Raw genomic sequence first — 26580 nt, forward strand, 5'->3', positions numbered from 1 at the left:
TGGTAATATGCAATTAATAACTAAAAAATATTGCTTCCATTAACTCAGTGACAGACTGCTCCTGGGTCTTAATTCCTGGACAGTAATTATTATGTACTCTTCACCAATTTCAATATATACCATCAAACTTTTATGGTTTTCATAGTCCATCAGTCTTCTTGCATGAAACATCTTGCCAGGCCCTCTTAAAAATTTACAAAACTTTACCATATTTCTCCCTTAACCTGCATTTTGTGAATTACCCAGGACTTTCTGCTCTTTTCAGATATAATAAATCTTCCACAGTTCCTTATATGCTTTTCTGTCTCTTATTTGAACTCCCTGATTCATGTCAATCTTTTTCCTGAACCAAGGCTCTATGGACACCATGCCACTAAACTCCCTTATTGTTCATGTGGGGATCCTTGATACCTGTCCTGCAGTCACTCGACCTTCAGGCATACTTTCAGTTTCTTATAAATTATGGCGGTTGTTGGCTCCTCTGATCCTACAGCACTCCTTCTCAGTTCAAAAATTGCTTGGATATTTACATTCTCCTCTTCCTAGCCATGGTCCTATCCCCATCCAGATCCAGCCTCAGCTCCAGGGGCATAGCCAGACTTTGAGGTGGGAGGGGGCCAGAACCCAAAGTGAGGCCTTGCCGCCCCCACCCCCCACCGCCCTCCACCCACCCACCGCCGCTGCTGCTACACATACCTTGGCTGACGGGGATCCCCAACCCCCGCCAGCTGAAGCACCGCCACCACCGCCTTGGCTGGTGGGGGTGCATTTCCTGCCCCTGCTCTGTCTTCCCCTTACGTCATGTCCAGCATGCTCGTTTTAATGAAATTGAGCGTGCGCACGTGCTCAGTTTCACTAAAACATGTGTGCCGGATATGAAGGGAAAACAGAGCAGGGCAGGAAATGCGGCGGTGCCAGAAACCAGCGCTAGAACAAACGCTTCAGCTGGCGGGGGTTGGGAACCCCCGCCAGCCAACCCAGGGGCACAGATCTATTTTTGGGGGGCCCAGGCCCCCGTTGCCCCCCCATAGCTATGCCACTGCTCAGCTCCCATCCATCTTCAACTCTAGAGGCTAAAAAGGAGAAGCAGCAACTTTTACTGATAATATCTTTGGCCTTCTGAATACAGTTTCCCATGCTGCTTTGTGAACAGTATTTTTGTGAGTGCAATATTATTTATAGTCCAATCAGCTGAGCCAGCCAGTCAGTAATTTATTTGTTGTCATATTATAATAAAATCTATACAGAGCTGAGCTTGCAATTTTTTAAGGAATGATTCATGTAAAACATACAGAAATATCCAACTTATAATCACATCTCACTGATAATGTGTTTATACTCTTTAGTTAGTTGTTTGTTTGTTTAAAATATGTCTAAACTGCTTTCCTGGCCTCCATAAGAGAATGTCTAACGTGATTTGTAGAGTTAAAAGCAATAAAATATAGGAAAAATTTTCAAAACTAAAAAAACAAAATAAAACATGGAAAAGAAAATAAGATGATACCTTTTTTATTGGACATAACTTAATACATTTTTTTATTAGCTTTCGAAGGTTGCCCTTCTTCTTTGACGAAGAAGGGCAACCTTTGAAAGCTAATCAAGAAATGTATTAAGTTATGTCCAATAAAAAAGGTATCATCTTATTTTCTTTTCCATGTTTTATTTTGTTTGATTTCTATAGATTCTACATGGAATGTTGCTATTCCACTAGCAACATTCCATGTAGAAGTCAGCCCTTGTAGATCACCAATGTGGCCGCGCAGGCTTCTGCTTCTGTGAGTCTGACGTCCTGCACGTACGTGCAGGACGTCAGACTCACAGAAACAGAAGCCTGCGCAGCCTTCTACATGGAATGTTGGTAGTGGAATAGCAACATTCCATGTAGAATCTCCAATAGTAGCAACATTCCATGTAGAATCTCCAATGGTATCTATTTTACTGTCATAGTAATGCTTGAATGTTTTCACTTATATACACTGTCAGCTAGCACATTTGCTTATTTCCAATCTGACGAAGAAGGGCAACCTTCGAAAGCTAATCAAGAAATGTATTAAGTTATGTCCAATAAAAAAGGTATCATCTTATTTTCTTTTCCATGTTTTATTTTGTTTGATTTCTATTGATAACCTTTAAGAGTGGACTAACACGGCTACCACACCTCTCTACTCAAAACTAAACAAAAATAGAAATTTAAATAACATACAAAATATAATGAATAAACAAAGTAGACAAACAGTTTCTTAATACTATCTTGCCAGCTCTTGACAGGAGAGCATTTCATGGTTCTTACTAGAGATGTCCATGTCAAAATTTTTGAGATAGTTTTCAAATCAATTTTAGACCTGTACCATGATTTCCAAACATTTTTTTTGATTCATTTCATACATTCATATTAATTTATTTCAATACACATGGAAAAATTATATCTTACCTGATCATTTTCTTTCCTTTAGTCACAGCAGATGAATCCAGAGACTTGTGGGTTATGACCATCTGCCAGCAGGTGGAGATAGGGAGTACCAAACTGAACTCTGCCACATAGCATGGTATTCTCCTTCGTCAGTCGGTATTTCTCATAACAAAGCAGAAGGAATAATAAGGCAAACATTTCTCCCTCCTCACAGAAATGAGGCATAAACCTGTCAACTAGCAGAACTGTGCATAGGCAACCACATCAAGAAACCTAAGCAGAGAAACAGACTGAACTGATAGTGTCAACCGCATGAAAGGGTGGATTCATCTGCTGTGACTAAAGGAAAGAAAATTATCAGGTAAGATAATTTTTCCTTCCTTGTCATCAGCAGCAGACGAATCCAGAGACTTGTGGGATGTAGCAAAGTAGTCCATAAGTAGGGTGGGAACCAGACACCCCACGGAAAGAAATAATGCCCCAAAGGATGTCTTAGATCTAGCTGAAACCATCAACTGGACAAGATGTGGAAAATGTGTGTCACAAGAATCACGTAGGGGACTTTCATAGAAGAAAATGAAGAGGAGACGCACCCAGAGTACATACGCCCAAGCAATATGATCCTGAATCCAGCGAGCTATGGCTGCACATGAGGCTGAATTGCTTCGACTGGGGCCCACCAGTAGCAAGGAGGGAGACTATGCCCAGACATTCATTGGTGGCCTGAAGGTACCAGAAAGGCCCACAGCAACCATGATATAAAGCAGCAGACGGAAACTCCCAGGATGATTTTTCTCCTGAAGAATGGAAGAATCAACAGTTGATTAATGGAAATGGAAATGTGGATACCACTACACGCAACAATGGTGGGACCATGCTGAGAGTCACCCTTGACTCCAATTCATGAATAATGGATCTGCACAGAACATTGTCAGGATTCTAAATTAGCAATGGAACCAAGCAAAAAATGCCGTGCTTGGGTCATGCTGATTATGCAGAGATGGAGCCAGTTCAAGCATGAAGGCACAAAGGAGAACTCCAGCGTAAGATGGGGAGGATTTTGTCGCACGATAGAGTTGAGTCCCAGGATAGGTTGAGACTGTGCCACAGGCTTAGAGCCAAGCAGAATTCTAAAGAAATAGAATGAGCCGAAATATGATGCCAGCTATGCTGAAGTCGAAGTCCGCGAATGCAGTCAGGAGCTGAAGGCTGACAATGTTGCAACGGACCAAAAAACAGGTCAGACAACCATGAGTCTAAGGCTCCCAGTACTGCATGGGATCGCCACCTTAGAGAGGCCATACTGGGATGACTGACATGCACCAAAGGCAGCCGCTACAGCAGCTCACCACTAGATGCTCATGTGGACATGAGCCGCCAGCTGCCCCCACATCAGAGAGAAGAAAAATGGCCATGCCTCAGGAAGGAAAAAAATACATTCCAAGTCACATAGAGCCATACCTACCAAAACAAGGAACCCCGCAATCCATTACCTGGAATAAACATAGCAGAGGGCAGCAAATGACCCTACAAGTGTGGGTACAAGCCAAAGGCTGCATATGCAGCCAGGAAAGAGCAGGCCAGGCAACCATGAGGAAATGTTGTCCCTTAGCTCAAGGTGAGAAGGAAATACTCTTCCACCAGGAAAAGAAGACAACCCATGCCAGCATAGCCAAGGCCTGAGAAAGAGAAGTGAGCTGCAGACTGAAAACACAGCCGGGAGAAATGACCTGGAGAAGGTCACTGAAGAGAGCAGTCAAGAAGCCAAGAGTGACCCAGGAGCAGCAAGGTCCATGCTTCTTCTCTGCGGGAATTCGCTATGTGAGAAGGAACCGAAACTCGAAACCACAAGGGCAGACAAAAAACCTCTTCCAATCAAGGGAACCAGCGCCATGCACACCACAATGGCCTGAAAACTGTGAAGACAAAAAATGAGAAAAAACAATCCATTATTGCAGCCTGTGATCAAAATAGGTGCTGCTGTCTGAAGAGAAATACTGTAAAAAACCACGCCAAATTCACTCCCGTGCTGGCTCAACGATATTGTCCCCAAAACCACAGACAAACTCCCACACAGGCTGCTCAAATAGTGTACCGCCGCAAGTGCACTAACCCAAACGACACAAACCCAACAGAAAGGAAGAGTGAAAGTTCATACTCACAATTTTGCTGGCCTTATCAGTACCCACAGTCCTGACTCTGATTAGGTGGCTGAATCCAGACAGCTGCAGGAGCACAGCGACACCCCCTTTCCTCAAGAATGTCATATGAATAGAAATCTGCTCTGTTCTAGCATTATTGTTTTCCAAAATTCTGTGAGAAGGAGGAGGAAGGAAGTAGCAGGATAGGGGGGAAATGGGGGGAGGGATCTGGCACCACTAGGTGTACCCAAAGACAAGTCAGACACCTTGCCTAGACACCTCCAAGCTCAACTGAACCAGGGAAACCAGACCGGGAGTCAAAGAAACAGGAGAAACCAGGAGCTTGTGAGAGACCGCCCATCACCTGCAGGAGACAGAGAATACTGACTGACCAAGAAGCGTACCATCCTATGTGGCAAAGTTCAGTTTGCTACTCTCTATCTCCACCTGCTGGTTGATGGTTATAACCCATATCTCTGGATTTGTCTGCTGTTGATGACAAGGAATATAACTTTATAATGTGCATTAATCATCTTAAAGTGCATTAATTCATAAATTAACACATTTTAAGGCACACTAAGACTGTTCCATCCATGTGCCCATCACTGTTTCTGTAAAGAAATATTTCCTTAAACCAAGGATTCTCAACCCAGTCCTTGGGATATACCCAGCCAGTCAGGATAACCACAATGAATATGCATGAGATAAATTTGCATGCAATGCCTCCATTCTGTGCAAATGTGTCTCCTGAAAACTGGACTGGCTACCAAGGACTGGGTTGAGAACCCCTGCCTTAGACTAATCTTGAGCCTACACCAGTGGTTCCCAAACTTGGTCCTGGAGGCACCCCAGCCAGTCAGGTTTACAGGATATCAACAATGAATATTCATGAGAGAGATTTGAATGTACCACCTCCACGTCATGAAAATCTGTCTTATGAAATATTCATTGTAGATATTCTGAAAACCTGACTGGCTGGGGTGCCTCCAGGACCAGGTTTGGGAACCACCAGCCTACACCCTTTCAACCTCATCCTGTGACTCCTCGTTCTAGATCAAGGGTGTACAACCTCAGCCCTCACCCAGTCAGGTTTTCAGGATTTCCACGATGCATGAAATCTATTTGCACACAGTGGAGGCAGTACATGCAAATAGATCTCATACATATTCATTGGGGAAAGCCTTGAAAACCCGACTCGGTTGCAGCCCCCAAGGACTGAAATTGGACACCCCTGTTTGTTTGTTTGTTTATTTATTTATTCATTCACTCATTCATTCATTCTTATATCCCACAATTATCCAAAAACAAGTTTTGCTTCACTGTGGCTTACACTTAATAGTTGGGAGAGATTACATTTTTGTTATTATTTTTGTGTTTCTGTTCTAGAGACAGGAAATGCAAGGGCCAGCGTAAAGCCCCCAGAATTATAGAGAATTAAAAGCTATCTCCGCAATGTTTCTAGGATAATTCTGGGCCCCGTGTAACCATTCTGCAATTTGGTTTCCAGTTTTGTTTCCTTTCATTGTTGGAACCAGGGGTGTAGCCAGAGGGCCAATTTTGGGTGGGCCTGAGTCCAAGGTGGGTGGGCACAGAATTCATGCTCCCCCGTCCCTAGACCCCCTCCGCTCTGATTTGCTCCGCTCTCTGCTCTTTGTCCTTCCCTCCACCTGCAAGCCCAAAATATTAAATACCTGAGCAAGAAGGGATCTAAAAATCCCCGCCAGCTGAAGATTTCCTCCTGCTCAGGCAGTCAGCGCTTTTCCTAACAGCAGCCAGCAGCACTTTCCTTGAGCTGATGCCACAGGCTGTGCATGCATGAAGACTAAGCATGTGTAGAGGTGCCAGCTCGAGGCAAATTCTGCCAGCTGCGGTTTGAAAGAGCACCAGCTGCCTGAAGAGGAGGAAATCTTCAGCTGGTGGGGTTTGAGGATCTCTGCCAGCCATAGCAAGGGTGCCAAAATTTTGGGTGGGCCTGAGTCCAAATAGGATGGGCCCTGGCCCACCCAGGCCCACCCATGGCTACACCACTGGTTGGAACAGAAAAAAAAAGAACATGATTTAAATTGCTTTTGGTTTTGGTTTTAAGAATATCCCCATCCCTGCTACAAAAGAATAACAAAAATCCTTCCTGCAAATACTGTTTCAACATCTCTAAAGTAGAAATCGTATAACAATATGGAAACTTAAAAGAATTGAAGGTTATTACACTCTTTCCAATCTTCGTTTCAAGTAAAGCATTCCCTTTCACTAAGGAAGAGTTAACGGCTTCTTATAGATTCTTAGTCTTCTCAGCGTTCATTCAAAATACCTCTGTGCAATACCACAGTTTCCAAGGAGGTGACCTTTAATGTTGCTTCACCTAAAAAAAGAGCATAACTGGGACAAAAAGCCAGATAAGATTGTCTCCATTTTAGTTATCACTTTCCACAATTTTTTTCTGACCCAAAGAAGGTATACCCTTTGAAAGTCAGTCAAAAATGTATTGTTAGTCCAATAAAAAAAGGCATCATCTTATCATCTTTTTAAAGTTTTTTTTTTAATTTCTTTTCATTATTGCTAAAAGTGGACTAACATGGCCTACCACACTATTTTTTCCCCACAATTCCAAATGAGTGACCTCTTTTGGAGGATTCACAGATGTTAAAACACTAGATCCTAAATTCCCGCAAAGGAAATCACTTTCAGGAACATCTTAACTGCAGAGGACATATGTCCCAGTGCATTCACGGAAGTATCCAACATGTCAGAGTGGGAGGTAGGTATTCTCAATGATGTTTCCAATAACTCTCCTCCTTTATTATAAACTTTGGGTTCTTCTTGATATCACATGTCTTACCCTACATCACCCAATTCTTAAAAGGTGATAGAAGCTAGGAGAGTTGGACCCAAAGAAATGCTAAACAATTGAGCCTGCAAGCAGAGATCCGGACTAAGGAGGTTCTTCGAGATAGCTTCTCTCATGAGAACCTCCTTTACTAAAGGGGCACCCTCAACTCTATTTCCATAGGGCCTTGTTACTTGTACCACAGAGGATTGAGTAGGGCGCTAGATCTTCCCCTTCCTCTTGCCCAAGACAAAACAGCCGACAAGATAGGGATAGAAACCACTTTCGCTGGATTTTCCAATTCCTCATGGTTCCTCAGTGACTATGAAGAGTTTCCAAATGGGCCAAATCTGCCCCTTTGTGAAACCCATTTGGGCACCTGCATCCATGGGCCATATTCTGTGACTCTCCCAATCAGGAGCTGGGTGTACCTTCATATGCCAACTGCAGGGTTTCCCTGCTGCATTCCTCCTTCTCTGAAAAGTGCTCCAAGGCTCAGAGTGGGCCATAGTTCTCCCTCCTCCAATCACCTGTGGAGTTGGTGTGCTTTTAGATGATCTCCTTTTCAACACAAACTGTAGATTATAAATTGTAATACTGAGGACTCTACCTTCAATATAAAATACAGAAAGGAGGAAAAAGACTTCGAAGTACCTGGGAGCTCAGGCAAACTACGCCGCTTCCATCTTCGTAGCACTCACAAAGTTAAACCTCCATACATGTATATATTTTTATAAATATTTTTCTTCTGCAAAGTTCTTGTTCAAATGAACATCTTATTCACCACAATCCATACACAACTTGCAAAGGCTTGTATTAAGCTACTTAGCTTTTTAAGAATCAGATTTGCTGCATAGCTCCAACTCCCAACAGGGACCCGTTTCGCCCTCCAGCTTTTTCAAGGGAGAATTCAAAAGCTTTTTCGCTCCTTCTTAAATAGATATTAAAAAGATGGAGGTGGCATAGTTTGCCTGAGCACCTGGGTACTTTGAGGTCTTTTTCCTCTTTTTGTGTATTTTATATTGAAGGTAGAGTCCTCAGTATTACAATTTATAATCTATAGTTTATGATGAAAAGGGTTTTTGATCCTGTAGAATAGTATTTTTGAGTTGAAGTGCATTTAGATGATGTCATATACCACCAACTGGTCCACAGTCTAGACCCTTCTACTTTACCAAATATTGTTAAAACTTATTATGTTGCCTCTTCTATTAAAAATGTTTCAAGTGGTGAGGTAGGGGAAGTGCTAGAGGTGGACCTTACCACAATGCTTGAAACGTCTATACAAGAAACTACTTTGAGAAGAACCTTAATGACTACTTTCTCAAGTGATGCTAATCAATAGAAATAGAATAAAATAAAACAGAGAAAAGAAAATAAGATGATACCTTTTTTATTGGACTGACTTAATACATTTTTTTGATTAGCTTTCAAAGGTAGCCCTTCTTCATCAGATCAGAAATAAGCAAATGTTGGTAGATGACAGTATATATAAGTGAAACATCAAAGCATTTCAGTGACAGTCTAACAGGGTGAGGGTGGGGTGGGTTCGGTAAGAGACAGGGAGGGCCGAGTGGATGAGGGACAGGGAGATATGCATGGTGATAAGAGGGTGACAAGGTATCATATTATTTTCTTTTCTCTGTTTTCTTTTATTCTATTTCTATTGATTACCTTTGGAAGTGGACTAACACGGCTACCACATCTCTCTACTCAAGTAATGCTGAAACAGATTTCGTATTTATTCATGGTTCTCCTATATGTGCTTTTCCTGCTGTTTCCTGAAGGGCTCAAGTCATTCATATGGAATTTCTTAAATTGAGCAAATCCAAGAAGACAGGAGGAGCCTCCATGGAAAGTCAAAGCAAAACAGCAAAAGTAGAGGCTGACAAATGCGCAAACCAATAGGGAGATAATCTCAAAAAACAGTTTATTCAGAATACTCATATCAATATCAAGGACCCGACACGGTCCGTGTTTCGGCGCCAAAGCGCCTGCCTCAGGGGTCACAATCAACTTTCTCTGAGGAGAAGCTGATAGGCTTGAATTCCTTTATGTATGTAAGTTAATCCACAGAGAGAACAAAGGAACAGCCAACCGATCAGCAAACACCATGTGACAGAGGGCTTTGGCCTTTGGTATGTCCTCGTTCTATAAATTTCCCCAACTATGTCAGGTGCAGTTTCAGGGGAAAGATTATACATTTCAAGAGCCTGTACAATGGGAAGACTTATTACCTGCTCAAAGCTCAGAAAAATGAAAGTTTTTAGTTAGAATGTAGGTACATCCCTGTGGAAACATTAGGCCGTAATTTGGGGTACAAATTGTAATGGGCTAAATAATAGAGCGTCGACTTTGTTGTTTGGCTTTTCTTAGATTAATTTCTCATTCCTTGTACCTCTTCTCCCATAGTTCTTTGGTTAACGTCCCTGGGCCAGGATGTTTCTTTAATGTTTTATTTGTTTATCAAAATTATTTTCTTAATCCTATTATTGGCATAATGTTTTGTTTCCACTGTAGTATTTTGAAGGAAAATTTTAAAAAATCTGCTCGGCCCACCTCCAACCTCTTACTCCATCTGTGGCCAATGCAGTAGTAGAAAATGGAACCAGGTAATCTGAGGGTAGCACCATAATGGATAATGTCTCGATAACAAAATCCCTACCCTAAACGTGCCCCTAAGAGCATCTCCATTGAATGTGAGTAAAAGTATCACGTGGTGACAATCACCTTATTAAGGGGCCCTTTTACAAAGGGTTTGCCACACGCCAGCGCAGGGGCGTAGCCAGACACCCAACTTTGAGTGGGCCTGGACCCAACATGGGTGGGCAGAAGAACCCCTCCCTGTCCCACAGGTGATTTGGTCTCTCCTTGGCTCACCTGCATGCCATCTGCTATATACAAGGAATGCAGCAAGGACATTTGTTGGGAGTTTTCAGCTGGTGGGACTTGGGAATCCCTGCCAGCCACACCATAGGTGTGCTGCTACTGGGTGGGCCTCAGCCCAAAGTGGGTGGGCCTGGGCCCACCCAGGCCCACCCTTGGCTACGCCACTGCGCCAGCGTGCACCATTTCTGGTGCTGCAAAAATATTTTGTATTTTTGTAGCACTGGGGCTTATCTGGCGGTAATCAGGCTTCACTGTACGTTGCCTGGTTACCGGTGGGTTAGCACAGGAACCCTTACCGTCACCTAAATAGGTGGCGTAAGGGCTCCCTCCGGAAATAACTGTGTGCCAATCCCTGTGATTAGCGCAGGGCCATTTCCTTTAAAAGAAAAGAAAAACCCAGCCTTTTACCCTCTGCAGTAAACGGGGGCCTTGGCACATGTGAAAAACGCACACTGGCACTACCACAAGGCACCTTTTACCACAGTTTGGTAAAAGGGGCCCTAACCCTGCTCCTCAGAGCACCTCCACAGAAATTGAATAAAAGTATTCACATGGTCACAATCCCCTCATTAACTCTCTCCTTTTAACTTTTATCCATGCATGTTTTCAAAAGGTGTTAAGCTCTGGGACTTTTTGACAGAGCATTTGATAACAGCAGTTAGAGTGTCTAGGTTTAAAAAAGGTTTGGACAAGTTCCTGGAGGAAAAGTCCATAGTCTGCTCATGAGATAGACATGGGGAAGCCACTGCTTGCCCTGAGATTGATAGCATGGAATCTTGCTACTATTTGGGTTTCTGCCAGGTACTTGTGACCAGTGGCGTTCCTAGGGGGGCTGACACCCGGGGCAGATTGCCGATGCGCCATGCCCCCCCCCGGGTGCAGCGCGGACCCCCCCCCCCCCGGCGAAAGGACACCCCCCGCGAAGGAACCCCCCCCCCAGGTGCATGCCGCTGGGGGGGGTGCCGCGCGCACCTGTCCTCCGTTGTTCCGTGTACCCGGGGCGGACCGCACCTACTGCCCCCCCCTAGGAACGCCACTGCTTGTGACTTGGATTGGTCACTGTTGGAAACAGGACACTGGGCTGGATGGACCATTGATCTGAACCAGTATGGCTATTCTTATGTTCTTAAGTGATTTATAGGTGTAAGTAATTTTTGAAAATCACTCTCCCCCATGTCTGGATCAATACTCAAAGGGATTTATATGTTTAATGGCTGCAGTTATATGTCTAGTCCCCTATCCGTGGATTTTCAGCAGCACTATCCAGTCCCCATGGATTTTAGAGAAAGCAAACAATAATGGCAACCCACCTTTCCCGTTTACTCTTCTTTCTCGTCTCTGCACCACTTTGCTAGTTCTTTTCTGGGACTGGCTGTGCTCTGTCTATATCTCTTTGTAGGTAGGACTTGTAGAAATGAACACAGTGACGTTGACCTGATGTCAACAATGGCCTGTTCAGAGGCATTATTACCGCTGGCTTTTTCAGTTGTCCTGCTTTCAGTATTAAATTATTCTAACATTTTTAATGCTTAGCTGGAGGGGACCTCAGTAGCTTCTGAACTGAATTTACCATTCCAGAGCAATTGTTAAATGAGTTGTATTTTGTTGATCTTTTCATTGCTAAAAGTATTAATACAATGTGATTTATCTTCTATTTAAAAGTCTCCAGTGGTTCCAAAACAGTTCCACCAGGACCTCCTGTCTACGTGGACCTTGCTTACATCCCCAACCATTGCAGTGGAAAGAACGTGGACCTGGAGTTCTTTAAGAGAGTTCGTGCTTCATACTATGTTGTGAGTGGCAATGACCCAGCCAACGGAGAACCAAGTCGGACAGTGCTGGATGCTCTTCTGGAAGGAAAATCCCAGTGGGGAGAAAATCTTCAGGTAAACTCTATTCCTTCACAGAATGGCTGCTGGCAGAGATAATTAATGGACCATTCATTAAACATTGCTTTCCATTCTTGTTGCACTTGTTCCTGATATATTAGTCACATCTTAAAACACATAAGAGAGAGAGAGTATCTGGAAAAGGAATTGGTACTAGGAAGGTAATGCTCCTCTAGTCTATTGCGGATCGTGGGAGATCAATCTCCAGTCTACCACAAAAATCACCATGCTTGCAGTTCTGTCTGTATCACAGGGGCGTAGCCAGACTTCAACGGGAGGGGGGCCAGACCCCAAGGTGGGGGAGCACATTTTGGCAATCCGTGCAATAAACAGTATAGACTATTAATCCTACTAAGGTAATCTAATACAACAAAATCTGTAAAGCAGTTGGAAAAATGTTTGAGTAAAAAGGTAGTATTTGTAGCTGCATTAAAAAAAGGTGGGATAATATACCCTATGAAAGAGATAAGATCACAGGCACATAGAAATCTCATGTAGATATCAGTGTCCTGGTGGTCAGACCTTGGCGGAGACCTTGGTTTCTGAGGGTATTTCCCACCGGTGAGTTATTGCTGTACATTTATTTTGCACGACCCTTTGAGAGTGTGATTGGCTGTTTTTCAGTCTTTGTTGTATTGGAGCACATTTTGGCCCGCTTCCCTCCCACCACCACCTCTGCCCCCCCCCCCCCCCCCCCCCCCCCCGCTGCTTCTGCTTCCCCACCATCGCCACTTCTGCCTCCCTGCCGCCGCCACTGCTCCCCCCGGTCACTGCTGGAAGGTACCCATCTGCCTCCCTGCTGCCACTGGAAGGTATCTTGGCTGGCGGGGGTCCCCAACCCCCGCCAGCTAAAGTGTTTGTCCCATGCTGGTCTTACATTGCTGGCGCCCTGTCCTGCTTTCAGCGCCATGCATGTTTGTTTTCATATGCTCAGTTTCATTAAAACAAGCGTGCAAAGCGCTGAAAAAAACAGGACAGGGCGCCAGCAATGTATGACTAGCGCAGGACAGACACCTTAGCTGGCGGGGGTTGGGGACCCTCCACTAGCCAAACTGGGGGCCACTGAGCCAGTTTGAGGGGGCCCAAACTCCCGTGGCCCCCCATAGCTACGCTACTGCTATATCAGTTCAAAGAATTGTGCACAGGGTCTGTTTTTGTGAGCAAGGTGATATGGAGAATACCAGGGGCAGATAAAGGAAGCACAGCTTAGCAAAACTGCGACATAGCCTGGGGTGATACCAAAAGGCTTCAGCTCACCAGAAACTAGAAGGTTGATGGTGACCAGTTACTGTGCAACAGGACAATGGTGAATTAGATCAGGGGTGGACAACCGTGGTCCTTGAGGGCCACAACCCAGTCAGGTTTTCAAGATTTCCACAATGAGTATGCATGAGTTCTATTCGCATACAGTGGGAGCAGTATGTGCAAATCAGTCGCATACATATTCATTATGACATCTTGAAAACCCAACTTTGCTGTGGCCCTTGAAGAATGTGGTTGCCCATTCTTGAACTAGATATAATAATAATAATAATATACTGTCTTAACCACTGAGCTCTAAATGGTTTACACAGAATTAGTTTTATGATAGATTTCTGTTCAAAGCAGTCACTCTTCCTAGGTCCCAGACAGACAAGATGGTGGCTCTGACTATACATATTGTTAATTTTGACAAAATATCATTGAACATAGAGCTGCCAGCTGTTCTTCTACAAGTCTCCACACCTGCATCCATTTAAAAGGAGGCCTGATCAAAGTCAGTTTCAGTTCACTTAAAACAAGACCAGCATATGAAGAATTTTTATAATCGTTTCATATGGCAGTGCATGACTTGTCCTAGGTAAAATAATTTCTTTTTGACTCCAAATAACCTACATTTCTTGGGACATGGATTATTGATTTTAAAAAATCATCAAATGAAGGCAACTTTCAAATGATAGATTTTACTGTATTAAAAATAATGTTCATTATTTGAACTAATTCATAGTTTTCATGTGCAAGGTAGATACTCTCCTTAAACTTCAAAAGCAATTACTTTAATCGTAATTGCTCAGGTATAAGTTACCTTTGCTGACCCAATGGTTCAGTGTCAGTTCTGTGTACTACCATGCCAAAAGATCTGATTTTGATCTGGGCAAATGTTCTCTCTAAGCTGTACAGGAGTTCTCCACTTACATTCCTGCCATTGGGAGTGCTGTATCACATTTCCAATTGCATGAGTCAGACAAATACTGCAGGACACCAGAGGACTTGCCTGTCTCTAGCGGTTAAAAACACAAGGGCCCTTTTACTAAGCCGCATAAGCATCTACATGCACCCAACATGCGCCAAAATGGAGTTACCGCCTGGCTACCACATGGCTCTTGTGAATTTCATTTTTGGTGCGCGTCCGATACGTGCGTCTGAAAAATTTTGGATGCGCACCAAGTGGCATTTGATGCACATAGGTCATTACTGCCCGGTTACCATGTGAGTCTTTACCGCTAGGTTAACAGCTGGCAGTAAGGTCTCAGACCGCGCCAATTTTGATTTTTCCACATGTCCATTTTCGCCAAAAATTTAAAAAAGGCATTTTTTGCAGGCGTGCTGAAAAATGGATCTGCACGCGCCCAAAACAAGCACCTACACTACCGCGGGCCATTTTTCAGCGCACCTTAGTAAAAGGATCCCACAGTATTGAAGCACCGCCCCTTATTGGCAGCAATACAATTGAGGGAATCCCACATGGCTTAGAAAGAACATTGATTTGAATCCTTGTTCCCTGGGATGGTGGGGGCTAGAGATACTGTAGAGTGGGGAGAGTGTCACAGCAGAGACGCAGTTAGCTAGTTCTAGGAGTCCTGAGGCATTATGGGACCTGCTGCATTGACGTCAATAGATAGAATCAGGGACAAGTTTCTCACTGTTCGGGAATGTAAGGTCAAAACTAGGATGGGCCAAATAAACAGCCGAGTGAGGATATGATAGAGGTCTATAAAATAATGAGTTGAGTTGAGTGGAGCATGTAGAAGTGAATCGCTTGTTTGCTCTTTCAAATGTATAAGGACTAAGGAGAATGCAATGAAGTTACAAAGTAGTACACAGAACAAAGTGGAGAAAATATTTCTGCATGCAACAAGTAAGTAAGCTCTGAAATTCATTGCCAGAGAATTTGGTAGAAGCAGTTAGCATAGCATAGCAGGATTTTAAAAAATGTTTGGACAAGTTGCTGGAAGAAAAATCCATGAACCATTATTAAAGTGGACTTGGAAAATCCACTGTTTATTCCTGGGTTAAGCAACATGGAATCTGCTGGTTTGGGATCCTGCCAAGTGCTTGTGACCTGGATTGGCCACTGTTGGAAACAGGATACTGGGCTTGATGGGCCTTGGGTTAGTCTCTATACAGTGACACTTATGTACATATATTTCCTTCTGGAACTGGTCATTGTCATTATGCACTTATGGAATGGCTCTCATATGGGGACTGCACTGCAGTGACTGGTTGAAAGTAAGATGGGAGAGAGCCAAATGGAGGTGTGGGGGGGGGGGGGGGGGGGAAGCCCCAAGTAGCTGTGAATAAAGACTCAGGGTACCAGATCCCAGCCTTGACTCTGGGAACTGAAAAAAAAACAAGAGGAAACTATTGGATCAAAAAATATATTATTGCCAAAATAACTGAGATTGTCTGTATGCCTTTTCCCTTGTCCTTTTCAGGTGACATTGATCCCAACTCATGACACTGAGGTAACCCGAGAATGGTACCAGAAAACCCATGAGAAACAGCAGGAGCTGAACATCATGGTACTAGCAAGTAGCAGCACAGTTGTGATGCAGGATGAATCCTTCCCAGCATGCAAAATTGAATTCTAAGCTGCATAGCCGCGGTTCATTTCCATTCATTGACAGTGATTTTATTTAATCCATCATGTAGCTCCCAGCAGCTCTAAGACTGTCCTGTCATAGTCCAGGTCTCTCTTCTAAATGTGGGATCCCCACCCACCAGGAACTTGTCGGATGCTAGTGGATGCCTATGGAGAAGAGGCAAATATGCTTCTAAACTGTGCTGGTCGGGGGGCTATGCAAGGCACATTAGGAGTTTGAGAAACAGCTTTTATTTCTCTGGTTCTTTTTGGGTTTTGTTTTGGTTTTTTCCCTAGAGCATCTTTGTAGAACTAGTACTAATAATAACTTTGGACTCATCCTTTCCCCCCCGATTACTCTTTCAGTTTTATAAATATTAAATTCTTCTTTCAAACTGTGCATGCAGTAGACTGGCTAATGGAATGTAGCTATGATGGTACTACTACCAGTATGAATATCAAAGTGGGACTGGCAGAGAGAGGATGATATGATTTGATCAAAATCCAAAACAGGTGGAAAAACTGGTAATAAAAACATAGGAAGGGATTGATTGTCATTTCTGAACAATACCACCTTTAGAGAAATCCCACAGAAAGATTGAATGCAACAATGAACTCTGTTTTGATCATCATTGAGTTTCAAATATTTGGCATTCTTAACAGAGAACTGAAGTCAGACTGATCATGACGAGGACATTTTACACTGCAGAAGGTTTCACTAAATTCCTAATCTCAGAGGTACCCGTTTATCCTTTCCTCCATGATTGGGGTGTCCTGAAAATCAGGTAGACTGGATGGAAATACAGGCTGTTCATTTGGACTAGCTGATAATATCGGCTCTGTTTAGTTCATTTGAGAAAATGTTGAAGACACTAATGGGTCGATCGCCTTCACTAGACATTCCCATTTCAAACAACATTACAACAGGGTTGAATCTGAAAGATTCTACAGCCTGCCCCCCCATTCTACAAAATAAGGTTATCTTTTCCAATTTTGCAAAGATTTGTGGAGCTAAGGATTTTTTTTATGAGTTGAGGGATATATGCACCACAATTTTATCCGTGGAGGAGATGCCATAGTTTTGTGGAGCTCTGAACTATGCTCTCCTGATGCAGATAGGAGTGCCACATTGAAGAAATGAATATAGCTCTTGAATGAAACGTAGGTTTGCAACCCAGCAAGCCCTTCCCTTGCATCAGGAGCTGAGTCAGAGCAGTGAAACAGAACTCGGGTTCTCCAAAGAAGTTGATTGAATGAAGAAATTAAGCAGAGGATAAAAGAAAGAAAGGTAAAGCAGTGATAGTAAAAGTGACACAGGAAGCAGTGACACAATCAGTGGTAGTAAAAGTGACTCTGGAAATTCTGGAAAATAGTTACATTTAGAATCTGAACCCACGTGTTCACACTGACAGAGCAGAATGAGCTCGTCTGAATAGTCACTGGGACACAAATATAACATTTATGACTAAAACCTCATATACACATATGCACACTTTACTATATCATACCTGCTCTATAAATGCTATTATGAAATATGTAATGAAAAATGCTAAGCAGAGGAAAGATCTAAAGCAAAACAGTAGAATGTGCATAATAGAATGGAAGCATGTCTAGGGGTAGGCGTGGATGGTTCTGCCTTTCCTCCTTGAATAGTGAAGGTAGGATGCCAACATGGACTTTGTAAATGCACTTGCCCATTTCTACTCCATTGGTCCTTTGAAGCGTTTATATTGATGGCATTGTGCCAAGGGCTTGAATGAAATGAGATGAAATTATTATGAGAATATGAGCTGCTTCCGAATTAAGGTACTAAGCCACCATGTAGGACAAGACCAGTGAGTTTTCCTCTGACCTTTTGGAAAGCGGACTGTAAAACCAGTCGTTGAGAAGTTATGAGAGAGAGAGAGACGGGTGATACGGCTGTTGTATAAATGAAACTAAAACCTAAGATTAACAAACTGAATCACAGGGTAAAGTTCTTCATTATTAGTTTAGCTTTTCCCCATTGTTTCAGTCGACCTGGTTCTGGTACCAGAGAGCTGAAAGCTGCTGCACCATTGTTGAACTGTAAGCTCTGTCAGTGGTGTAGGGGAAATAATGCCTTAGAAAAACATATTGTTAGAACGCAAAACAAATGGAGTTTGTTTGTCAGTGGGGTTTTTGTGTGTGTGTGTGTGTGTGTGTCTAATTTATATATTTATTTTTTCCACTGTTACAAAGTTAAGCTCTATTTTGTGTGACGTTTATTATAATTTGTAAGGTTTAACAATAAGTGCTGATTTTTTTTTTTGTTTTCATTTAATAAGCATTTTAGATCTACATACTGTATTAGATACTGTGTTATAAAAAGAAAAAGGAAGAAAAACCCTTTCAGCAACGAACAAGGCCTCTGTTTTCATGTCCAGCATCCCTGCTAAATGCATTCCCCAGCATTGGGGCTTTGTATGTTGAAAAATAATACTGTGTACATCAAGCACAACATTCAGGTAGCTTGGATAAAATAACAGAAGAGAGGTGGGGGTAGGGGTGGGGGACAAATTTACAGTCTAAGAAAGTCCCAAAAGCACTGTTGCAAAAATGGGAAAGTTCAATAATATTCCGAGCAGTGCAGTCACATCACACACGTAACCAGCCTCCTGCTGTTCATGTGTAGAGGTTCCTATGTATTGTTTTAAATGTGTGATGTCAACAGTTGAGTCTTGTACTGGAATGTATTAAGTGGTGACTGTTCCAAGCAGATGTCTCAGGACAAACCTCTCTGTTCTTATCTCTTCTGGTCCATTGTGTTTGAAGTGTTGATTTCAGCAGCTACTCCCTCAATTGCAGCTCCCTATAGTCTTTTGATCCTGGTGCAATGACTTTTTGTGCTGCAGCAGCAAATGAAACAAGGGCTCAGTTCTTCAAAATAGAGGAGGTGGGGGTGGGGTGGGGAATAAAATAACACACAAGAATATTTGGTGATCTAAATTGTTCAAATATATCAGTGACAAATAGGGCCAGAGGGAAGCTTCTGAAAGAGATCCCTGCTCCAGCCTGCAGAATCCATTCACTGGTTCACTGTATTCTGCTCCTTTCCTCTTGACACCTTTGTGGATACGCCAAGTCCGGGTATAGGAAAGAGGAAGGACAAAACTGTGCTGTCTCAGACTTTCAATTTAATATATAAGGTCAACAGCAGCTGCCCATATTTAAAACTATCTTATTGAAAGTTTGCAAAAAAAAGGTATTAAACAATAAACATCCCACATTTAACGTGCCTCCTGAATTTTGCAGAATTACGAGCCTATATGGAGCAAAATTTTATTTAAAACATTTATAATCTGCCTAGGCGAAATTCTGGTTCACTGGGATGGGCAGCCCAAAAGTTTTCGTTTCATGTTGTTTCCTGTGGTGTTTGCAGCATCGTTTTCTTTTGTTTTGATTAGTCTATCATTTTTGTTTTGGGGGCAGAGTCATTAAAAGTGCACTGTCTTTGTAAATAGTGCACACTCTTTCCTGATAGTGCATACATATGCACCCTAATTCGTGCACGCATGATGATTCATGCATTCAAACACAATTTGCAAATAAGGTGCCCTTGTTGGCAAGCAAAGAAAACACAGAATGTTATGGGGGGGGGGGGGGGGGGGGGAGGTTCTGTTCATTTTCATTTGTTAATGACAAATGAAATATTGTCGACAAGTCCTATATCACTGTAAATGACTGCCCATCCCTGGCAGTTTCCTCTGTGCATCCCCCCTTTGCTGCTTTCTGGAAATTTCCAATGCTCCTTTTCCCTCATGTGCTCTTATGCTGGGTTTTGTTCCATGTGGTCCAACAGCCTGCTGGCTTATTTGTTGTAATGTGATTGAGTGAGAGCACAAGTACAGGTGCCTGAAATCCAACCACGTTCAAGCTGCGAGTATGTGAAGAGAACAGAGATGAGTGTCCTTCACTCAATCTATTTCCTCAAGAGGTGTAGCTAGGCAGAAAAGCAAGTGCACTGAGTTTGAATGTATCCACGAGTGAGTGTGTCTTTAAATCACAAAAAGAAAAAGACCACGTCACTCTGACAGAGTTCTGCACTGCAGCCAGCCACGTGAAAAAGTGAGATTTTCATCCGGCAATGAGAAATGTTACAGATGGATGTAAAATGGATCATGTCTGGGAGAGATTTCTTCTTCCATGCATCAAATGGTCTGATATTCAACTGCTCCTAATTATTTTTAAGATGCTGTGAAATTATTCCTAACAATAACACTAGACTACCAAGGGTGGTAAGTAATACAAGGAAGTGCCCTGTCAGTTTCTGGACTACAGTTTCTGCTATTCCTTCACTGCTTCTCTAGAGCAGAGCTCAGTCCATGCTGGAGCACCTCATTCCCTTCACAAATGCCAGGAAAATAGTTCAGCTTATTAACCCTTTAAAACACATTTTGCATATTTTTGGTGAAGAAGGGGTAGGGGGTCTGAAATGTTGCTGGGCTGTATACAATAGTTAATTTGTCACACACGCACAAGGGGTACAGTCTAAACGCATAACTACCATGAAACTGAAAATATAGATAACATATAGGGAAAATTTTCAGATCAGCTTCTGCTTGTTTCTGCATGTGGACTGTAATAAGTTATACTCCTGTATGTAATAGATACAAATAAAAAAAAACTATTTTAAAACATATATGAAAAATGAATGTCTTGTTTGTATTGAAATGACACATTACACTACGGATAGCTTCTTTCTGTGCTCGGTGTTCTATAACCAGGAACAGAAGTTTATGTTAGTATTTTTCTTTATAACTTTCAGTACCATATTACTATTAACTTTGGTTCGTTGAAGGTTTTTTTTTAATGTTCTTAATTTCCCCATCTCCACATGTGCAATATTCTGTCATTTTAAATTACTGTAAGAAGGAAACCGCCTGAAATATTAACAATAAAGCTACATGGGAAGCTAGAATTTGGAATCTGTGTGTTCTGACCCAAACGCAGTTAGGGGTGATTTTTACTAACAGTTAGCAATGCTAATAGCAGCAGGGCTGATGGGAACAAAATGGACCCTGGGCCATTAGCATTCACTAACCATCAGTAAAAGGAGGTGGAGGTCACTCTATGATAATACGCGTATCAGAACAGAATGTAATGAACTTAAAATATTGTGGACCAAGTCCAACGGCAGCATTACGTGTTGCCAAGTGAAAGCGTTGGATTCAATTCCCAGATCCTGCTCCTGATCCTGCTGTCTGATATTGCTGGGAGTACTTCGAAGGCCCATAGGGAAGAAGAGAGTCCTGGCCATTGCACTCCAGTGACATCTACTGGCTGGCCAGAGAGTACACGTCTTAGGGGTGGTGCGGGGCATTTTTAATATTTTCCATTTGATGTTTGTCATTTCATCGGATTTGAATTTGAAAGGTCAGTTGTTTTTTGTTTCTTTAAATTTTCTTGGGGAAGCGGTCACTTTGTTCTTAGTGTGTGCTATTTTACAATAGCACATGCTGAAAAGAAAAAAGGTTCTCAATTAGCAAAAAGCCCCTACCCCAAGCCTATGCCTCAACCCACTGGAACCCCCCCCCCCACACACACACACACACACACACCCACACGCATACACCGCAGCATCTTACCCAATCCATGATCAACAAAATATAATGAAAAGTTCCCAGTCACTCCAGCTTTAGTGGTTCATTATGGTAAAATGAAGCCTGCTGATAGGAGGCTGGTGGCATTTTCAGATTATGCCAGATCAGCAGGTGCCAATTTGCCATGCAGGACTGACTGGGGATAAAGGGCCAGGGCTGAGAATTCAAAAGGTAGGGGGATAGGGAAAGGGCCTCATAGGCAACTGTTTATAGATAGATATCAGGGATATGGTCTGGATTTTTAAAATGAATCTTTTGTGTTTTGTTTAACAAACAAGAAGAAATGTTTCATTTCCGTTAAAAAGCACATCCCTTATATTTCTGCCAGGCTGTAATAGAAGTGAGGCTGTCTTTTTTAAGGTGGAAAATATCCAGAGGGGTAGCCATGTTGGCCTGTAGGCTGGTGGCTGGCATCATATAGATGCATGCATCCCTGATTTGTTTCAGAAGTATAATTTTTCATTTTTGTTGGCATAAATATAATAAGGAAGAAAATGAACTTCGTGGATACGAAGTGGCTTGGTGAGTTGAGCATCCCTGCATCTGATGGTCCCATAGAACTGGAACTGTTTAATCATCTTTGTGTGATGTGAAAGTGATAATCAAAAATTAATGACTAATTTATTGAATCATAAGCTTTTGAGGACAAGAGTCCATGAAATCCAATCTTAATGTTTTTCTTAAAATCTGATTGTAGGAGACTTCTTTCTGATCCCAAGAATGTTCATTATGAAAGACCACTTGTTGTCATGATACTGTGGTAATTCTATAAATATCATGTCAGGGGCACCAGAACATCTTTGTGTCTGGAGGGGCCAAAATAACCAATCTCCAGCCCCTCTCCAAGCTCTCAAGTTACTGATACTGTGTTGGGCAAAATATGGGTGGGGTCATGGCCCCTGTGGCCCTCCTCATTATGCTGCTTATGATACTAACGTTTACACACTGATTATACATGTAAATGATTAGAACAATGGCGTATACATACTTGTGTGTGTAAATGCACATGTAAATGCCAAAATTCCATCTAAGCACTATTCTGTTAATGCATGCACACCTTACATAGCATTCATACATATAGGCGAAGTCTGGGAGGGGCTCTTACTTGCACACATAACTTCTAGAATACTATCATTTATTTGCATATCTCCGGCATTTAGGCGCAAACTTTTATGTCAGCTGTTTGGCTAGCGTAGGTGCTCAAGCCCAAATTATTGGCACATATTTTTACACTAGTATTTCCTACCAGGGACCCCATGGATGCCCAGTCATAGAATTACCTCCATGTTGTTGGCATGGAGGACTGATGTTTAGGACAGCCCAAGAGATAGGAAGGGGGACCCTTTGATTTAGTAGACTCACCATCACTGCTATGTTCCATTCTTTAATTGTGGGGAAGCAATTCACATTCCTTCTTATGCAGCCATCCATCCCTAAACCCCTCTATTTCTTGTTAATTGGTTTGTTTTTAGTGGAAGGTTTTCATACTTCCAGAATTAAATTAGCTCCTTTTTAAGACAGTAGGGAAGGGTTACTGCTCTTAGTGACTAATCCATTGTCACCAAAATTTAAAAGCTGGAATTTTTTTTTTAGAAAGGAATATCTGCATGTCAAACCAAAATAATGATTTATACTACAGATGTTTTTTTAAATTGCCTAGAAGAACATGTCCAAAGAAAGTAGAGAGAGAGAGAGAGAAAGAAAAAAAAAATGGCTGACCTGATTACTAGCATGCTACTGGGTGCTGCCTTTGCATTGTGACCACCCGTCTCTTTCTCCACACCTATGAGATGGCATCAGAAATACAGGGGTCCTTTTACTAAGCCGCGTAAGCATCTACACGCGCCCAACTCACGCTAAAATAGAGTTACCGCCCGACTACCACGTGGCTCTTGCGGTAATTTCATTTTTGGCGTGTGTCCGATATGCGCATCTGAAAATATTTTTTTATTTTCAGGCACGCGTAATGGACGTGCGCCAAGTAGCACGTCCATTTTCAGCAGAAATGTTTCAAAAGGCCTTTTTTACAGGCACACTAGAAAATGGATCGGCACACACCCAAAACCCACGCCTACACTAGCGCAAGCCATTTTTCAGCACGCCTTTGTAAAAGGAACCCACAGTTAATTGGTACAACCTTCCCATAAAGGAAAGCACAGTGTATGGCCCTGAATACTCTTTAAACTTTATAAAGTGCTTAAACTGATCTTTAACCAAGGAGGCTGTTTATACATTTAAGTAAAGAAATAAGTAATGACAGAGTTTGAAATGTGTTATGTGTCTTCTTGTGTAATTAAGGAGTAAAGATAGAATAATCCAGCTAGTTTTTTAAATGTGTTTCCCCGGGACTATTGTATAATGGAGTTTTAGCTTTATACACAGTATGCAACATATCATGGAACCCAAACCTCCGAATAGGACATGCTATAAGAAAGGGTGCCCCTGCAAGATAATGAGATGTGAGTTGGAGTCTTCCTCATCCCAATGACACTCCACATGGTTCTTAGAAATGTATTATGCAGTAAAGGGGCATAAAACGAATGCAAGGTTCCACGTTAGGAGTCACCGACCAAGACAGGGATCTAGGTGTCGTCATTGATGATACGTTGAAACCTTTTGCTCAGTGTGCTGCGGCTGCTAAGGAAGCAAATCTAATGTTGGGTATTATTAGGAAACTGAATCAACTGAATCTTGATGATGGAATTATCTTTTAGAAATGTCAGTGGGCCAATCCATAGGAAATTAGTATTTTTCTTTATTTAACTTTAATTTAAATGAATGCACCCAGCCTTCAACTGTAACAAATTGGACTCGTAACTCAGGTTACCTGGGGTAAAAGGTATCAGCACTGTGATATCATCTGCATATAAATAAAACTGCAGGTGAAGTGAACCCAAATAATTTGCCAGGGGTTGCATCAGGCTATTGAGCAATAAGGGTAAAAGAGACCCCTGCAGCACTCCGCAAACCAAGTCCCATGGGTCCAAAGATCATCTTGCAGTTTTACCCTATATGATCTTGTCAGGAATCTCTGGAACCATGATAGAACAGGTCCATGGATCCCTAATGAATCAAGGAGAAAAAGTAGGATTCCGTGGTCGACTAAGTCAAAAACAAGGCAAGGTCAAATTGAACTATGATGGAACTCTGACCTTGGCTCAGAAGCTTTTGACCAGAAGTAAGATCCCCCTGTTCCAATGTGTATTCATGCCTCCATTACAGGGTTCAGTATTCAAATTCTTTGGGTGATTGCTCAGATTCTTATGTAGCCTGATCAGAATTTAAAAGAACCGGGGGAAAAAGTGAGAGTGAGGGAAGGAACAGGATAGATAGAAATGAAGCCCAACAAAAAACAATTTTGTTTGTTCAGAGCTGAAAAAAAAAGATGACTAGTCCTGAAAGCTATTGTTTATTTGTAAAATCCTTTATTCAGTCCAGCACCCTGCTATGAAGGCAGCTTTGTACTGTTCAGCTGCAGCTCACACAATAGGGCTCACAGGAGTGAGGGTAGGGGAGGAAGCCGAGAGGAAGAGAGACATGGGGAGTGACCAGGACTGCACAGGACTAAGATGAAAGGAAGTTAATCCAAACCCTGCATGTGTCTCATCATTCTTTCTCCTTCCTCCAGCATTTTTCTTTCTCTAATCTCTGTGTGACCTTCTCCCTGTCTAGTTTATATTTTCCCCTAACCTTCTTTTTCAGGACATGTCCTGCCCTTGCCAAATGGACCAGCTTGGCAAGATCTGCATGATGCAATGACATCACTTGAGTCACGAGCTGCTGGGAAGGTGACAGATGCTCCGGCATGAAATGTTTTCTGCTCCTTGTTCCTTTTCCTCCTTTAAACAAAGCCCTTCATGAAAGCCACACTGTTCTGGCTAGTTCCCTGCGCAGGCTCTGTGAAAAGCAGCCGGCTGCGTGGAACAGCACCCACACAGCAAAACAAATTATCACTTCAACAAACAATGGCAGCTTGCAGCCAGCAGCATGCCTGTAATTCTAATGAACCGATTGTGTTCCTTCCTCACTGGAACTCAATTTCCTTCTTGTTTATGCACCAGAAATGCTTCACGAAAGAACAGGGAGACCTGGATGCTTTGGAAATTCATCATCTCTGCTGCCTTTTGCGTTTGGCCTTATTTACAGTATTTCCTGCATCAGTGTGCTCTGGGCAATACTCGAGCATGTTTTATAATAGAAATTGGGGTACCACTCCCCAGATTTGCTTGCTGGATGATTTGTCGCTGGTGGTAGAGGGCACTCAGGTTCTGAGTGCCCTCTACCACCAGCGACAAATCACTGTTGGGCAAACTAGATGGACCGTGCAGGTCTTTTTCTGCCGTCATCTACTATGTTACTATCCTGCTTATAATCGAACGAGAAAAACGCCCAAGTTCCGACCTAAATCGGGAGATGGACGTTTATCTCACAAAAACGAATAAAGCGGTATAATCGAAAGCCGATTTTTGGACGTTTTCAACTGCACTCCGTCGCGGATGCGGACAAAGTTGATGAGGGCGTGTCAGAGGTGTGGCGAAGGCGGAACTGGGGCGTGGTTATCTGCCGAACAAAGATGGGCGCATTTCACTGATAATGGGAAAAAAGTATGCGTTTTTAGCTAGAATTTAGGACACTTTTCCTGGACCCTGTTTTTTCACGAATAAGGCCCCAAAAAGTGCCCTAAATGACCAGATGACCACTGGAGGGAATCGGGGATGACCTCCCCTGACTCCCCCAGTGGTCACTAACCCCCTCCCACCACAAAAAAATGATGTTTCACAACTTTTTATTTTCACCCTCAAATGTCATACCCAGCTCCCTGGCAGCAGTATGCAGGTCACTGGAGGAGTTGTTAGGGGGTGCAGTGGACTTCAGGCAGGTGGACCCAGGCCCATCCCCCCTACCTGTTACAATTGTGCTGCTTAATGCTTATTAGTCGTCCAACCCCCCCAAACCCACTGTACC

The 26580-nt window shown here is 42.7% G+C and overlaps 1 protein-coding gene across 1 annotated transcript in view; it reads left to right on the forward strand.

The window, feature by feature from the left end:
- MAP1A (microtubule associated protein 1A) overlaps positions 1-20616 on the forward strand; it is a 150096-nt gene extending 129480 nt beyond the window's left edge. Inside the window, 2 exon segments of the mRNA XM_030189637.1 lie at positions 11927-12150; positions 15849-20616. Of these exon segments, the coding sequence (XP_030045497.1) occupies positions 11927-12150; positions 15849-16004 (380 nt within the window). The 3' untranslated portion in view covers positions 16005-20616.
- The last annotated feature ends 5964 nt before the right edge of the window (positions 20617-26580 follow it).

The sequence above is a fragment of the Microcaecilia unicolor genome, chromosome 1 (genome assembly GCF_901765095.1).
Source record: "Microcaecilia unicolor chromosome 1, aMicUni1.1, whole genome shotgun sequence".
NCBI lineage: Eukaryota > Metazoa > Chordata > Amphibia > Gymnophiona > Siphonopidae > Microcaecilia > Microcaecilia unicolor.